This window comes from Neophocaena asiaeorientalis, unplaced genomic scaffold (genome assembly GCF_003031525.2).
Source record: "Neophocaena asiaeorientalis asiaeorientalis breed wild unplaced genomic scaffold, Neophocaena_asiaeorientalis_V1.1 scaffold251, whole genome shotgun sequence".
NCBI lineage: Eukaryota > Metazoa > Chordata > Mammalia > Artiodactyla > Phocoenidae > Neophocaena > Neophocaena asiaeorientalis.
This window is the reverse complement of record NW_020173377.1, coordinates 1555264-1573848: the sequence shown is the minus strand read 5'-3', so window position 1 is coordinate 1573848 and position 18585 is coordinate 1555264. Positions and strand designations below refer to the sequence as shown.

Sequence of the window (18585 nt, the reverse complement as noted above, 5' to 3'; positions counted from 1 at the left end):
GTTTCATATCCACGTATTTGTGAATTTTCTAGTTTTCCTTCTGTTATTGAGTTCCAGTTTTATTTCATGGTGATTAGAAAAGATACTTTGTATGATTTGGTTTTTGCCCTAAAATTATGGTCTGTCCTGGAGAATGTTCCATGTACATTTGAGAGGAATGTGTATTGTTGTTGAGTGGAGTGTTCTCTATATGTCTGTTAGTTCTAGTTGGTTTATACTCTTGTTCAAGTCTTCTGTTTCCTTTCTGTCTGATCATTCTATCCCATATTGATTGTAGGGTACCAGTTTGTTTAGAGATCAGCACAATCTTGATACCAAATCTAATAATATTTCAGGAAAGGAAAATTAAAGAGACATGTCACTCATGACGACTAATGCATAAATAGCATAAAAAATAATACCAAACTAAATGTAGCTATATTTAAAAAGGATAGTACATTAATAAGTCTATTTTTTCCAGGAATACAAGATAGCCTGAGTGGCTTAACATTTGAAAATCAATGAGCATAATTCACCATAGTAGTAGAGTAAAGGAGAAAAATCACATTATCATCTCAATATATAAAAAAAATTATTGATAAAATTCCACATCCACTTATGATAAAACTCTTAGCAAACTACAGATGGGAATTTCCTTAATTTGATGAAGTGTATCTATAAAAAAATCTACAGCAAACTTTATTAATGGTAATATGATACATCTTTCTTTTTAATATGGAACAAGACAAAAATCATGCTGGTTAGCATGATTTCTGTTTGATATTGTTTTGGAGGATCTAGCCAATATAATAAGGTAAGAAAAACAATTAAAATGTATAAGAATTAGGAAGGAAGGGAAAAAGTCATTATTTGCAGATGAATAAAATAATTTACAGCTATATTATTAGAATTAATGAGTAATTTTAGCAAGATTTTTAGATACAAGGTCGGTATAAAAAGCCTTTTATTTCTATATACTAGCCACAAACAGAAATGGAAACTGAAAGATGTGATTTACAATAACATAAAAAACATCAAATAGCTAGGAATAAAATGTAAGAAATATTTGCAAAGAAACTTCAAATATTTATATAAGTTAAAATGAAGGAATATACCTGTTCATCTATTGCAAGACTCACTATTGTAAAGATGTCAGTTCTCCCCATATAGATTTGTAGATTGACTGTAACCCAAGTCAAACAGCAAAAAAAAATTTAAGTAGAAATTGACAAACGGATTCCAACAATTAAAACCTGACCCCTACCTAATACCACACACAGAGATTAACTCAAGGTGGATATTAGTTCTCAATATAAAAGGCTTCTAGAAAATAATATAATAGTATATCTTATGACCTATTTTGTTTAAAAAGTTTGTTTAAAAATATAGTTTGTTTAAAAGTTTGTTTAAAAATATAGAAAAACCATTAACTTTTTAAAGGAAAAATATTGATGAATCAGAGTATATTAAAATTAATAACTTCTGTTTATCAAACAACACCATCAAAAAAGTGATATTTGTAATACAAGTAATTGACAAACTGTATCCAGAATATTGACTCAATTAAAAATTGGCAAGAAATTTAGGCATTCCCCGGAAGAAGAAATCTAAATGGCTAATAAATAAAAAGGTTCTCAACTCTATTAATAATCAGAAAATGCAAATTAAAGTTACAGTGAGATAATATAATACGTGTTTCAAAATGGTTAAAATGAAAAAGGTAGAAAATACAGTAATGTTGGTTAGAATGTTAAGGCAGAAGGATTTCTTGTATACTACTGGCAGAGTACATTGGTGTAGCCACTTTGGAAAATATTAGTCTTTTTATTATAGGAATCCATGTAGGTATGCATCAAATGACATACAAAACTATTCATATAATTATGAGAATATTATCAGTAGTCTTCCAAAACTGTGACCTACTCAGAGTGCCTACTATGAGGAGCATTAGAATGGATAAATTATGGCATATTTGTATAATGGAATACTATACAGGAAGGGGAAGACATAAAGTACTGTTACATGCAACAGCACAAATGAATCTCATAAGCAATGTTGGACAAGAGAAGCGCCACACAGAAATACATTCATACTGCATAATTTTGCTAACATAGTCCTGTAACACAGGCAGTGTTAAACTGTAGTGTTATAATTCAGGATAGTGATTACCTTTCAGAAGTACAGCAGGTTAGTGATTAGAATGGGGAGGAATTTTACACAGAATGCGGACTTTCCCTCTCTGGCCTCTCCTTTCCAGGAGCCCCCTCATTTTCTAGTGGTTATCATGGCCACATTGCGCTTAGTTGTCATGTCTCCATCGTCTCCTCCAGCGTGGGACAGTTCCTCATTCTCTCTCTGTCTTTCATGGCCTGGATACTTTTGAAGCGCATATCATATACCAGTTACTTTGTAGAATGTTTCTCAATTTGCGTTTGGGTTTTCTCATGATTAGCTTGAGTTTATGCATTTGGCAAGAATGTCATAGAAATGATGATGTGCTTTTCTGATATGATATCAAGGGTATATGATATCGATGTTTTAGGACTGGTGATGTTAACTTTGATCCGGTAGTTAAGGTGGCGTCTGCCAGATTTCTTCACCGTAATGTTACTGTTTTCCCTTTTGCGACTAAGGAAGAATTTTGTGGAGAGAACCTTTGAGACTATGCAGATATCATAGTCGTCATAGTCATTTTGGCATCCACACCTCTGATTTCAGATCAACACCACAAGATTCATTCTGGTTTTACCTTCTTCTTTTTAAAATTTTATTCTATTTTATTATTATTATTTTTTTTGGCTGTGCCGTACGGCATGCAGGATCTTAGTTCCTTCACCAAGGATTGAACCCATGCCCCCTGCAGTGGAAGCATGGAATCTTAACCACTGGACTGCCAGGGAAGTCCCATTCCCCTCTTCTTATTTTTACTTCTTTCTCCCACAGTGAGAAACCTGGCTCTCATTATCCATAATATATTTATTTAATTTTAGTATACACATACAGGAATTCCAGAATTGCAGACCCCTAACTTTGTGACCATATAATTTATCATCTAAATTAGGACACTTTTGAGAGAGATAAGAGGCATTATTATTATTCAAGAATAACAGGTGTAAACACAGACGGTTTTAGGGAAACTGGGAAATATGGCTCATTTTGTATGGTATATATTATACTAATTTATTATCAGTATAACTTATTTTTGTCCTTTACCTTTTCTAGCTTCATAAATTTTCTTTTGAATGATCGAGAAATCACTCTTGAAAACTTAATGTGTTGAAGGTTGTTAAAATGGTGAACATTCAGTGATTTGTATACTTAATAGAAAGCATATTCTGTAATCATAATAGACTGCTTTGGTGGAATATTGAGTTCTCTTAAAGCTCCTTCAGAGTCAGATGGAACAGAGCAGCATTGCTAGTCCCTGTTTTGTTTGGATCACTCCTGTGAGTTAGAATTGGAATTTCTCAGGTTTCCCTTGAGAAGATTTTATTGCATTTAGTGCTTCAGAATTGTAAGTCTTAAAGAATGTTGGCCAAAGAAGTATTCATTTGAGATGTTTTCCTGGTGGTTAATAACATTTCCCTGTTCAGGTGGACACACGTTTGCAGAATGGATTTGCTCCTGGGATGAAACTGGAGGTGGTTGTGAAAACCGATCCTGAAACCTACTGGGTTGCCACCATCATTACCACCTGTGAGCAGTTGCTCCTCCTCCGCTACGATGGCTACGGGGAGGACCGGAGAGCAGACTTCTGGTGTGACATCAGGAAGGCTGACCTCTACCCCATTGGGTGGTGTGAGCAGAATAAGAAGACCCTCGAAGCCCCGGAAGGTAATGCGATACTTCGTATCAAGGCGTGATGTGGTATTGCTGTAGGAAAATTTGGGCTGTCCACAGTCTTAAGGTTTTCAGTTTCCCAAGCACATAGGTCTTCCTAACTTCTTTCGGTTAGCATTTTGAATGACAGTATTTATAAGGAATAATTTACATTTCCCTTAAAAAAAAATTATATTCTGTGCTCACTAAGCTTCAGGCTTTTATGACATTCATAGGAAGCATCTGTTGCTTATAATCCTGTAGGTCTGTGAGGCTCTCTTAAGTTTGAGACTTGTAGGTCTGGTTGTCTTTGGGTACGTTGGGCCAGATTGATTCTCTTTCTGATTTTATCGTCCTCCCTCTTATGACCTACAAGCAGTCTGGGACCTGTGGACCCTTAGAATAAACCAGCTGAAGCTCGCTTTCAGGAAAGAGCCCTACTGGGAGTAGAATCCAAATTAAGTAGGACAGAGACAATAGGACAAAAGAAAGAGAAGGGTCGTATAAATGTGCAGAAAGGAAAGACAGACCTTAAGAAAATTCCAGACCTTATATGCTTTACTTTCAACTTCTTATTTTTTTTATAATTTCAGATTTACAGAAATACTTCAGATTTGCAAAAATATTATAGAAAATTCTTGGGGACTTACTGCCAACTTTCCCCAAATGTTGACATTTTACCACATTTACTTTGTCCTCTCTCTCTCTCTCTCTCTCTCTCTCACACACACACACACACACACAGGCTTTTTTAATGAACCATGAGAGTCAGTTGTACATGTGATTTCCTTTTACCCTTTACTTCTAAAAACAAGGACATTCATGAACACAATAAAATAAAATCAGGAAATTAACTTTGATATAATACTGTTATTTAATCTATAGACCTTGTTCAGTTTTTATCAATAATGTTTTTGTAGTAAAATGTTTCTACAGTAAAAGAAAATCCTGGATCATGTGTTAACATTCATTTGTCCTGTCTCCTAAGATTCCTTTAATCTGGGACAGTTCCTCATGCTTTCTTTGACTTTCATGACTTTGACATCTTTGAAAGGTACAGGCCGATTTTCCCAGGAACGTTCATTATGTCCTGGGTTGAGTACTGTTCATTATTCCTCATGTCTTTTCCTCGTCCAGGATTCAGTGCATTTAGCTGTCATATCTTTTTAGTTTCCTTAACCTTTCTTTGTCCTTCTTGGCATTGACGTTTTTGAAGAGTACAGGCTGGCTATTTTTTAGAATGTCTCACAATTTGGGTTTGTCTGATGTTTACTTAGATTCAGATTGTGCACTTTTTTTTTTTTTTTTTTTTTTTGCGGTATGCGGGCCTCTCACTGTTGTGGCCTCTCCCGTTGCGGAGCACAGGCTCTGGACGCACAGGCTCAGCGGCCATGGCTCACGGGCCCAGCCGCTCCACGGCATGTGGGATCTTCCCGGACCGGGGCACGAACCCGTGTCCCCTGCATCGCCAGGCGGACTCTCAACCACTGCGCCACAAGGGAAGCCCAATTGTGCACTTTTGGTAGGAGAAATGCAGAAGTGATGCTGTGTCCTTCTGGTGCATCATCTTAGGAGACACATGCTATTGGTTTGTCCTGTAACTAACTTGTGATATTAACTTTCATCACTTGATTAAATTGGTATATGCCAAGTTTTTCCACTGTAAAATTGCTTTTACTGTTTTTACTTAGTATCTTGTGGGAAGATACCTTGAGATTATGTAACTATCTCATTACTCTTCAAACTTCACCCACCTTTTTTGGCATCCATTGATAATTTTTATCTGAAACAGTTATTACTCTAATGATTACCAAATGGCATTTTCTAATTCCTTCTTCGTTTCATAATTGGCTTTCTACTATAGAAAGAGCTTTCTCTTTTCTACCATTTACATACAGGTATTTATGTATGCATGTGTGTATTTATGTATCTATGTCAGTATAGACTTATGAGTATTATTTTATTCAATGGATTATAATCCTTACTATCATTATTTATTTTGATGCTCAGACTGTCCTAGATTTGGCCAGTGGACACCCCTTCAAGCTGGCAAATGTATCCTTTGCTATGTTCCCATTATTCTTTGAGTAGTTTCTTGTTCAGGAAACTTTTCCCTGCCTCAGCCCTGAAATCAGCCATTTCTCCAGGGAGCCCTAGGTTTTTTTGTTTTGTTTCATTTTGTTTTTTGAAGGATGGTATTTAGAAATGTAGAGTCCTGGGTTATCGGTGGGCTTCTAGCTTGCTCTTAACATTCTGTGAAAAAACAATGTAAGAGGAAGCTCTAGAGACATGAAGCTACCTGGCCCACTATCACATCTTAGGAGTATAGGAAAATTCACCTCATTTAAACATGAACAAGAGAGAACGATTTCAGTTGAGTCTCATACAAGGTCAAGTTAGGATAATTAAAAAAAGAGGAAAAAAGGGTAGAATAAAATCCTTCCAGAGCAGGCTTCCCTGGTGGTGCAGTGGTTGAGAGTCCGCTTGCCGATGCCAGGGACATGGGTTCATGTCCCGGTCCAGGAAGATCCCACACGCCGCGGAGCGGCTAGGCCTGTGAGCCATGGCCGCTGAGCCTGCGCGTCTGGAGCCTGTGCTCCGCAACGGGAGAGGCCACAGCAGTGAGAGTTCTGCGTACTGCAAAAATAAATAAATAAATTAATTAATTAATTAATGTTTTTAAAAGAAAAGAAAAACAAATGAAGAAACATTAGCTTGAGAATTGTTAGTGAAACACTAAATGTATATATGACTGTAGAACTTCGAGCTAAATGATTGTTGTAAGAGAGACAGTATAGTATATTAAGGCTACATGGTCTGACAACATAAATACAGTCTAACTATAAAAAATGTGACCACAGTGGGGCGAGCAAGTGAATACAGTGGTATAAGCTTACTCATCCCTCCTCCCCTTTTAAAACAGGTTTATTGCCTAGTAATTTAACTAATTGCCTTTTAAGTGTTAACTGGGAGTAAAAGGCTATTTTACCTGAAATGAGATGCTGAAAGAGAGGAGAAGAAAGACATTATAGCTAACTTTAGTATTGTTTATTTAAAAAAAAAAAAAATGAAATAGAAAATAGTCCGAAAATAGAGAGGACTAAAATTGTTATATAAAGATATTAGTAGGGGCTTCCGGGGTGGCGCAGTGGTTGAGAGTCCGCCTGCCGATGCAGGGGACATGGGTTTTTTTCCCGTGTACCAAAAAAAAAAAAAAAAAAAGTAACCAGAAGAAATAAAAACACAAACCTTTGTAAATGCCAAAAGATAGCTTTTAAAAAGTATATATTTAAATAAAATAGATCACATAGTGAAAGACTGTACACATACACAAGCAATTTATGTGATACTTAACAATATGACAGAATTGAGGTCGTATCTTTTGGTAATATAAATAAATGTTAATGGGCTTACTCTTCTATTAAAAGTAAACAATTCAGGTTGGCTCACAAAATAAAACCCACTTCTGTGCTATTACAGGAGACATACCTAAATGGAGATATTCTGAAAGAATAAACATAAAAGGATGGACAAAGATACATAGACAAATGCAAATAGAAAAGAAAGCAGGAGTCTCAGTCTTGATATCTGACAAAGGTGGAATTCAGATCAGAAAGCACTGTAAGAAACAAAGAAGGGTACTTTATTATTATTTTTTAATTGAAGTGTAGTTGATTTACAATGTTGCATTGGTTTCAGGTGTACAGCAGAGTGATAATCTCTTGGTTCATCCATGTTGCTGCAAATGGCATTATTTCATTCTTTTTATGGCTAAGTAATACTCCTTTGTGTGTGTGTGTGTGTGTGTGTGTGTGTGTGTGTGTATCAATATATATCACCTTTCCAAAGAAGAGTACTTCATAATAAAAGGTGCAATCAGTCATTAAAAAAAGAAACAGGGTGGGTCCATGTACATATATCCAAGGAATGGTCTCCAGATATCTTGTTATATGAATAAAGAAAAATATGTATTGAATGAGGGAGGAGGAAGATGTATGAATGCCTGTGTATGTGTGTGTTAACTTCGTTTTTTAAAACTAAAGGAATCTTTTTTTTAAATCGAGCTATAGTTGATTAACAATAAGGAATACACCATTTTAAAAAGTTGCCTGTGGGTAAAGAAGGGAATAGGATGAAGGGGACAAGGTTAAAAGGTGGATTTTCTGAATGTACCTTATTTTGTAGATTTGAATTGTGAACCATGTAAATATCTTATATAACTTATAAAGCAGAATTTAAAAAAGTAATTTGTGGGGCTTGCCTGGTGGCACAGTGGTTGAGAGTCCGCCTGCCGATGCAGGGGACACAGGTTCGTGCCCCGGTCCGGGAAGATCCCACACGCCACGGAGCTGCTGGGCCCGTGAGCCATGGCTGCTGAGCCTGCGCGTCCAGAGCTTGTGCTCCGCAACAGGAGAGGCCACAACAGTGAGAGGCCCGCGTACCACAAAAAAAAAATGCAGAAGCAAATAAAGAAACCTGTGTATGGAGCTTGTGAAGTAACTACCCAGAGAACAACTATTTCAGTGACTTGCAAATACAGTAATTTAAATATATGTCCCTAGTAAGGCTATACCAAAAGGAACCAAAAAAATTACCGAAGTAGCAACAACAACTCAAGCTGTGTTTAGTAATCATATTGTTGGTGGTAGAGTTGATGTTATTTTGAAATCATTATTTGTGTATTGTGGAATAAAGCTGGACTGGGACAGGAAATGTACAAGAGGAGCACGGAACATCTTTTTATACCAAAAGTGAAAAAGAGATCAATAACTATTTACGGTTATATCAAAGGACTCAGGAGCCAACCTGAAGAGACCCCCTCTTCTTAAAGATGAGACACTTTGAGCATCAATAGGACAGTAGCTGCAGTGGCCTGAAACATATATGTGATTTAATCTGTAACTTAATGGTGAATCTTTTAAACAAAACCCTCATTGGTCGCTTTGGGACGATGCTGGAGAACCAACTGATAATTTTGAAGACTGGTAAATACAGAGAAAGAATAAAGAGAATCAAGCATATATCCTGCCTTCTTTGTGTGATCAAATAGTAGAAGAAGAGAAATTTTTCTTTTTAGAAGTATTTTGGTTAGTAAATGAAGAAGGGGTGATAGAATATCACCATTTTTAGCCCCTAATGAATCAGTATATCTATGTAGTGACCATTAAAAGCTGCTAACATCACAGAAGGAGAGACAACCTCGGCCATGGCTTACGGGCCCAGCCGCTCCGCGGCATGTGGGATCTTCCCGGAACGGGGCAAGAACCTGTGTCCGCTGCATCGGCAGGCGGACTCTCAACCGCTGCGCCACCAGGGAAGCCCGAATGTGCCTCTTGATGGAAAAATACAACTCCATTTATGAAGTAATCTTACCCCCAACCCCAGAGAGTCAAATCTGAATTTGCTCAGGCCTCTAGATCTAAATACTGATTTATAGAAAATGAAAAGGACAGTAGAGCAACTGGTTACCACAAGGAGGCAACCAGTAAAACCAGACTCTGAAAAACTCCATTTAGGACAAAATGTTGAGTCTTAACAAATATGCTGCAAGAAGAAGAGGGAGTGGGGTATACGTACACATTAAAAGAGATTTAGTTGATATATTAACCATTTGCAATGTATGGCTCTCATTTGTATCATGATTTGACCAAACAAATTGAAAAAATCATTTTTGAGACATTTTGGAAAGTTGAACATGGACTAGGTATTTGATATGAAGGAATTATTGTAATTTTTAAAGGTGTGATGTTATTGTGGTTATACAAAAAGTTATTTTCTTTTAGAAATGCATACTGAGATTATATTAGATGAAATTACGTGATATCAGGAATTGGTTTCTGAATAATCCATGGTTGGGTCGCAGGGGGCGGGGGGAGTATGTGAGGATGTAGATCAGGGTTGACAAAGTAGCTATAAAGGACCAGATAGTAAAATATTTTAGACTTTTCAGGCCCTGTGGTTTCTGTCACAGCTGCTCAACTCTACCTTTGTAATGTGAAAGCAGTACTTAAAAAATGATGTTGGCTGTGTTCCAATAAAACTTTATTTACAGTAAAGACAGCAGGCCAGATTTAGCCCACACTTTGTCATTTGCTAACAGCTCCTGGTCTAGATATAAAGGTTGACCATGAAGTGACAGTTTTTGAAGCTGGGGATTCATTATACTGTTTTCTCTATTTTTCTATATATTTGAAAATTTCCATAATAAAAAATAAAGTAGTTCATTTTTGGGTAAAATTATACTAACAGGGAGTTGGGCCTATTCTCTTTTTTCTGGATACAACTCTTATTAAACTAACCAGGAAGTAGCTCTGTCTAGAGGAGGATTATTTTTAAGCTGTCAAAGAAGCAATATTTTGGGCTGTTAAATATTAAAATGACACATGAACCTCTAAACCATTTTCACTCGTTTAGTTTCTCTGTATTCTGCTTAGTTTAATTTCTGTGTGTTTTGTGGCTGACAGTATGATTCCTTCATCTAGGCATCAGAGATAAAGTGTCTGATCTGGATGAGTTTCTGCAGCAGACCCTGATGGGAGCATGTAGTCCTCCTGTTCCGCTGCTAGAGGGCGTGAGTATTATTGCTTCCAGAATCAGTGTGGAAAACCCTTCCAATCTTCCTGTCCAAGGAATCTTAAAATTGCATGCTCATTTACCACTCCAAGACAGATCAGCACTATTCGTACAGACATAGGCATAGGTATTGGGGGGTGTAAACTTACCTTCAGAGGTTGCAAACTGGTGGCTTGCTTAGCGCATAAAAGGTTTTTGAATTAGTTGCAAACACATGAAAATCTAGTTTTCCAGATTCTTTCACTCAGTTGGAAAATGTGGCCATTTTGAGCTCTCACTTGGAACTGAGCAAGGGCTGACTCTACTTCAGCATGGACATTTGTAACTCCCACACCAGGTGACTTGAGACCCCTTTTCTTTTGCTCGGAAGACACTGGACCACCACCTACCTGCTTTCAGCAGTTCTTTTAAATTAGTATAGCTTTTGAGCTTGTTGGTGAAAATAGATTTCTTGTTTTTGTGAAATAAATGTATTGATTATGACGTTTCTAAGTTATATTTTGTCACTATCTGTCGTACCAGCAACATTCTTTGTATCATACGTGAAATGCAGTTTATGAAGGTTCCAATTTCTTTACATCCTTGGCAACACCCGTTATTCTCTTTTTGGTTGTAGCTATCCTAGTGGGTGTGAAGTAATATCTCACTTCGATTTGCATTTCCCTATTGACTAATGATACTGAGCATATTTCTATGTGCTTTTTTGGAGAAATATCTGCCCATTTTTAAATTGGGTTATTTATCTTTTTATTATTGGGTTGTAAGAGTTCCTTATAAATTCTGATTACAAGTCTAGATTAAGATATATGATTTTTAAATATTTTCTCCAATTCTGTAGATTGTCTTTTCACTTTCTTGATGGTATTGTTTGTAGAACAAAAGTTTTTTATTTAGATGTCATCCAATTTATCTATCTTTTTCTTTTGTTGCTTGTACTTTTGGAGTCTTATCTAAGAAGGCTTTGCTTAACCCAAGGTCATATAGATTTACTCCTATATTTTCTTCTAAATGTTTTATAGTGTTAACTGTTATATTTAATTCTGTGATCCATTTACAATTCCTCTTTAAACTTGATTGGCGAACACTCTGTTTCTAGGTGATCTTTATATTTTATACAGGCATACCTCATTTCATTGTGCTTCACTTTATTGTGCTTTTCAGACACCGCATTTTTTACAATTTGAAGCATTGTGGCAACCCTGCTTTGAGCAAGTGTGTCGGCGCTATTTTTCCAACAGTATTTGCTCACTTTGTGTTTCTGTGTTACATTTTGGTAATTCTCACAATATTTCAAACTTTTCATTATTTTTATATTTGTATGGTGATCTCTGATCGGTGATCTTTGATGTTACTATTGTAATTGGTTTTTGTTTTGTATTTTTAAATTAATATATGTGCTTTTTTTTTTTTTTTAAGACAATGCTATTGCACACTTAATAGACTACAATATAGTGTAAACTTTATTTTTTTTTTTTTGCGGTACGCGGGCCTCTCACTGCCGTGGCCTCCTTGTTGCAGAGCACAGGCTCCGGATGCGCAGGCCCAGCAGCCATGGCTCACGGGCCCAGCCGCTCCGCGGCATGTGGGATCTTCCCGGACTGGGGCACGAACCCGTGTCCCCTGCATCGGCAGGCGGACTCCTAACCACTGCGCCACCAGGGAGCCCTAGACTTTATTTTTATATGCACTGGGAAAGCAAAAAATTAGTATGGTTCACCTTATTGCAGTATTTACGTTATTGTAGTGCTCTGGAACTGAACCTGCAATATCTCAGATGTATGCCTGTACTCTGACTCATTTAATTACGTTTAGTCTGGGCCCGGCTAAACACTCAGTAACATTTGAATGAATGAATGAAATCATGAACAAATGAATTAATAAGTATCCTGCAGTACATTGACCTTGATTCTGCTATTCTTATCTTTAGCTGTGAATGTGTTCCTTCATTTGTTCATGTGTTCTTTTGCATATATATGAATATGTAAGTGTCATAGAGCAGTTCTTTTTTTTTTTTTTTTTATAAATTTATTTATAAATTTATTTTTGGCTACGTTGGGTCTTTGTTGCTGCCCAGGGGCAACTATTGGTTGCGGTGCGCAGGCTTCTCATTGCAGTGGCTTCTCTTGTTGCGGAGCACAGGCTATAGGCATGCGGGCTTCAGTAGTTGTGGCACACGAGTTCAGTAGTTGTGGCACGCGGGCTCTAGAGCACAGGCTCAGTAGTTGTGGTGCACGGGCTTAGTTACTCCGTAGCATGTGGGATCGTCCCAGCCCAGGGCTTGAACCCGTGTCCCCTGCATTGGCAGGCAGATTCTTAACCACTGTGCCACCAGGGAAGTCCGAGCAGTTCTTATTAGGAAAAAAGTGTAAGTTTGAACATTAAGAAGTGGTTAAGTGATGATATTGGAATCAGCCTTTGTTTTTATTCTTTTTTCTAGCTTTTAATATGTATCTAGAGAGTGAGAATTAAACTCTTTCTTTCCCTCAGTGTAATCAGAACACTCATTGCATTCATAAGAACATCGCTGTGAAATGAGTAAAAAAATCAGAACTGAAATGCCATCAGCAGATAAGTGGATAAATTACTGCCCATGTATAATACATAATGTTAATAAAACAGATTAAAAGAATGAGGGAGATTTATATGTGCTATAATAGAAAGATAGCTATGAAATATTAAGTGACAAACACACATTGAAAAACAATATACATTTTTCAAAAAATACAAAAGAGAAAAAGATAGACATGGGTGGATGTTGACTTGTGTGTAGAAAACCCATTCTCAGAGAGTATATGCCAAAGTGTTTATCATGGTTCTTTCCTAGAGGTAGGATTGTGGGGGATTTTGACTTTTGTCATATTTGATTTTTTTTTAAATGATGATCATATTTGCTTTTACAGAGACTAAGTAATGATATTTTAAAAATTCTTTCTAGATGAAACTATAATATAGTCCTAGAGACAGAAATCTTTCTTTAAGATAAATATTTTCATATCACCAGAAATAATACTATAGAGACTTGTATGATATTAGGCAGTTCAGTGTCACTAGCTTTGAATGGGTAAAAATATAAAGGTTAATTTGAGTTCATTTAAAACTTGATTTTAAAAATATTATGTTACCTCTCTTATATAATCATTTTGCTTTTTTTACCTACAGCTCCGTAATGGGAGGAATCCTTTAGATCTCATTGCTCCAGGTTCCAGGCTGGAATGTCAAGCTTTCCAGGACTCTTTAAGTACTTGGATTGTTACTGTAGTAGATAACATTGGAGGAAGGCTGAGGCTGCGTTATGAAGGACTTGAGAGTTCTGATAATTTTGAACATTGGTTGTATTACTTGGATCCATTTCTTCATCATATTGGTTGGGCTGCTCAACAGGGATATGAGCTTCAGCCCCCATCAGGTGAGGAGCAATATAACATTTTTCTTTTAATATTACATTATTGTTTATTATATTTTTATTAATATCTATGAGACTGAAAAATACATTATTCTGCATATTATGGAAGCCTTTGTTAGTTTACATAATAGAGATATTGAAAAAATGTATATGGAGTAGTTAAATGCCTTTTTTTTTTTTTTTGGCTTTATTGCCTTAGTAATTTGCCACACATATTGATATACCTTCTGCTCCAACTTTTACTAACTTCTGCCCCAACTCATACTGATCCGTTACCAAAACTGAAGAAAAATTCTCTAGGTAGCATGTACATAGTTACAGGAGTAGGACAGGTCTTGAGTTCAAAGCAAATTGTTGATTAAAAGATATCCCAATAATATTAAAACAGGAGTTAATGTTTGAATCAATTTACATTCATTATTATGTGCCCCAATTTGGATGCTGTATTATATTATTTTGTGGACAACAGCAATCCTTATGATCTTACTGTAGGTATTTTCACCAAACCACTACCCAGGTTCTGAACAGAGGAGACAAGGTACTGAAGTTAAAGTTATAAGTTCTGTGAGTAAAGATGGTATAAGTGGGCTTGAACCCCTTCCTTTTCCCAGTGGAAAGTGACTTTTTTATGTGAATGCTTTCAGAGCAGTTATAAAATGTGTCAGTTCTCACATCACTTAAAGCATCCTGTCTTGTTTTAACTAAAGCCATCAGACATCTGAAAACTGAAGTTGAGTGGCAAGAGATCTTGGCCAAAGTGAAAGAGGAGGAGGAAGAGCCATTACCATCTTACTTATTTAAGGTAAAAACAAAAATGTTGTAGATAGGTACTTATCTTCTCACAGTAGAGTAAAGCAATATGGGGGAGCTGCAAAGCATAAAATAACCCCTGGCGTCAGTGAGAGTGCTGTGATGCCTGAAGGAGGGAAGAGGTGTGAAGGCTAGCGAGAGTGATGATCATCCTTTTTTCCTAAAAGTAGTCCAGGTTTTTTCCCGAAGCGCTCTTAAAGCATTTTGAGTCTTTTCTTTTCTACTCTTAACTACATAGCCTTGACTTGTTATAAAATAAACTTTTTTCTCTGTATGACCCTCGTGTTCCGAATGTAGAGAGTAGGAGTGCTTCCTTTGGGTTTTTTTTTTTCCTAAATAATTTTTTCCAGGCTGGGAAGACAATTATAGGATTAGATTATTTACCAGAAGCTGGACAGTTCCATTATTTTAATTAAGAGTAGTATTCAGCTATATATGAGTATAAAATTAATGTGCAGATACTATATTTTATTCCCTCTTGGCATTTACATTCAGGATAAACAAGTGATCGGCACTCATTCATTCTCTGTAAATATGAAATTGGAAGCTGTGGATCCCTGGTCTCCTTTTGGGATCTCTCCTGCTACAATTGTTAAGGTAAAATGGAGGCAACTCTCTTGGTAAGAATTCTTGTCAGGGTGACTGGTTTAGGAAATTGGTAGTGTTTTAATCTTCAAACTCCACTAATCCAACCCATTGTTTCTCCTAAGCTGTGAGGCTAGAATTAGTTCTGTGCACATTTTACGTTTGTAATGTCTGGTTCTTTGTGGCCCATTCCTTTGTCAGAGCTTGGCTGCCCCAGCTAACCAAAGCCTGGGCACCAGAGTAGTAGGATGCACATTCTTTGGGGCAGGCCTGGCTGTACATAACTATAGAGGAGATTTAAGCGGCAGGTGGCCCACGGTATCGGAAAAGTTTGGAGGCAGGCAGTGTCATCAGGGTCCAGCTAGGTGCAGGGCTCGTTGGGTGATGTGTGGGGAACAGTTGATTAGTGTCACAAGATCTGCCAGTAGGATTGCTCCAGCCATGGATTCCAGATCCAGACTTTAATCTTTTGGAAGACTGACAAAAGCGAGGTTCTTGTTAGAAGTAACCACAAGAACTGGGCAGGTTGTCAAGGCCCAGTTACTCAGTAACTAGAACTGAGGCATAAGGTAGAGGATTTCGTTTTAAGAGTAGAGCAGAAGCCCATTTACTGAAAGTAGAACCAAAAGTCAAGTGTGACAAGAGGAATAGTTATGCGGACACTAAATCGTCTGACCTGTTGAGATTTAAATTTTCCTTACCTTAGAAGAAGATTATTCTTAGAACAAGAAGGGGGCTTCCCTGCTGGCACAGTGGTTAAGAATCTGCCTGCCAAGGCAGGGGACACGGGTTTAAACCCTGGTCCGGGAAGATCCCACATGCCGCGGAGCAACTAAGCCCATGTGCCACAACTACTGAGCCTGCGCTCTAGAGCCCATGAGCCACAACTACTGAAGCCCATGCGCCTAGAGCCCATGCTCTGCAACAAGAGAAGCCACCCCAGTGAGAGGCCCATGCACCGCAATAAAGAGTAGCCCCCGCTTGCCGCAACTAGAGAAAGCCTGCATGCAGCAACAAAGACCCAACACAGCCAAAAATAAATAAAACAAAATAAATAAATTTATTTAAAAAAAAAAAAAAAGAATAACTTCACAAAAGGAGGGGGAAAAAAAGAACAAGAAGGGATTCTGAACCTGCAGTGGAATCAGAAGGTCCTTCCTGAAGTTGAAGGGTAGGTGGTAAGGAGCCAGGGGAGTTTCATAAAACCTTCTCTTTGGCATTTGAAACTAGGCTAGGATCTGATCTAATAAACTGGTGTAGTTGACTCCTCACTGAGCCTGAACTAAGCTTTGTTTGGAGCTCAACAACTTGGATTTAAATCTAGGTTCTGTTTCGTCCTGTCAGTGTAACATGGAGCAGGTTATTTAACTGCTTTTTAAACTCAGTTTCCTTTTCTGCAAAATGGGGTTGATAATGGTACCTCGTTAGAGTGTTAGGAAGATTAAAGCTGAATTAATACAAAAAAAGCATTTAAACAGTGCCTGACACAGAGATAACATTTACTGAGTGCTTAGTAGTAGTATTAAAAAACGCTTAATGTTACTATTAACGTGGCTATTAACTTTTGTAACACGTTCAGCTATGCCAAGGAAATGACGTGTGTGTGTGTGTGTGCGCACACATGCGTAAACATACACGTATTGGGATTGACATATATACACTACCATGTGTAAAACAGCTAGTGGGAACCTTCTGTATAGCTTAGGGAGCTCAGCTCGGTGCTCTGTGGTGACCTAGATGGGTGGGACGGGTGGGAGGGAGGTCCCAGAGGGAGCGGGTATATGTACACATATAGCTGATTGACTTCGTTGTACAGCAGGAACTAGCACAACATTATAAAGCAACTATACCCCAATTAAAAAATCAAAATTTGTGTATTTTATGTGTTAAATCATACATACAGGTTTTTGATGAGAAGTATTTTCTGGTGGAAATGGATGATTTGCGACCAGAGAGTCGTGCACAGCGATCCTTCGTGTGTCATGCTGACAGTCCTGGTATTTTCCCTGTGCAGTGGGGTCTGAAGAATGGTTTACACATCAGTCCCCCTCCTGGTGTGTATTCATTCTTTTCTGATTTGTTTGCTTCAAAATGAGATTTATCAGATGGCTTTACCTGGATCTTTTGTCCCCCTCTCTCCTCACACCCAATCCTGTCCTTAATGTTTTGGGGGCCCAAGACAAGAGTAAACAAAGACCTATATTCCAGTATCTACATATTTAAAAGTTATAAATTAAGCTTAAAAACTAGTAAATAGGGACTTCCCTGGTGGCACAGTGATTAGGACTCTGTGCTCCCAATGCAGGGGGCCCAGGTTCAATCCCTGGTCAGAAAACTAGATTGCACATGCATGCCACAACTAAGGAGCTGGCGAGCCACAACTAAGGAGCCCGCCTGCCACAACTAAGACAGGTGCAACCAAATAAATATTTTTTAAAAAACCAAAAAACTAGGGCTTCCCTGGTGGCGCAGTGGTTGAGAGTCCGCCTGCCGATGCAGGGGACACGGGTTTGTGCCCTGGTCTGGGAAGATCCCACATACCACGGAGCGGCTAGGCCCGTGAGCCATGGCCACTGAGCCTGCGCGTCCGGAGCCTATGCTCCGCAACGGGAGAGGCCACAACAGTGAGAGGCCCGCATACTGGAAAAAAAAAAAAAAAAAAGAAACCTAGTAAATAAAGTATGTCCTACTACCTTGATAAATATCTTCATAACATCCTGGGGTTCCATGCAGCTTCCTTAGTTCATTCCATCTGTGTCTGCTGGGAGGCAACAGGGGTGAGGGTAGGATGCAATGAGTGTTGGGAGCTGATTTATGAGAAGAGGCCTTAGAGCCAGAGTTAGGAGGTAGATTACTGATTTTTATGTTTCTGGGCCTCCTCTTAGAGGGAGACTCTTTGGACCTCAGAGGGAGATTTATGGTCAAAAGTAGAACTCAGGCTGTAAGTAGGAAGGTAGCAACTCATTTTCCTCATGTTTGCAACTTTGCAAAATTTAATCTTTGACCCTTTAATCAAGGTTACTAAATATGACTTATTTGAGCTGAAATTTTAGGTATTTTTTTAACTTAGAGTATCTGGAAGTGTAAGGTGTTTATCTGATTTTTATGTCAGCAAATCAGATTATTTGACTGGCTGTGTATATACTTTATTGGTAAGCTCTTGGTAAAACATAGCTTCACTTTCTAAATGGTGATTGCTGGAACACTGGGCTGGAAGTGCTCTTTTCTGTTAATAAGAGTCACAGACTCCAAACCTTTGTCTTCCGTTCAGCCTTCATTCATCCATCAAACATTTTGTGGAATGTTTGCTTTGAGCCAGGCATTGGACTAGTCACGGGGGAAACAAAAGTGAGAATGGCAGTAAATAGGGGAAAACCGTAACAACCCCCCAGGTTCTCCCTCATCAGTGAACAGAC

General features: G+C 37.9%; 1 protein-coding gene across 1 annotated transcript in view; it reads left to right on the top strand.

Annotated features, from left to right (window-relative positions):
• SFMBT1 (Scm like with four mbt domains 1) overlaps positions 1 to 18585 on the top strand; it is a 126987-nt gene that overhangs the window by 86469 nt on the left and 21933 nt on the right. Inside the window, exons 4-9 of the mRNA XM_024746267.1 lie at positions 3573 to 3813; positions 10281 to 10369; positions 13531 to 13777; positions 14482 to 14576; positions 15080 to 15181; positions 17073 to 17223. Coding sequence (XP_024602035.1) covers positions 3573 to 3813; positions 10281 to 10369; positions 13531 to 13777; positions 14482 to 14576; positions 15080 to 15181; positions 17073 to 17223 — 925 coding nt within the window. The remainder of the gene's footprint in view (positions 1 to 3572; positions 3814 to 10280; positions 10370 to 13530; positions 13778 to 14481; positions 14577 to 15079; positions 15182 to 17072; positions 17224 to 18585) is intronic.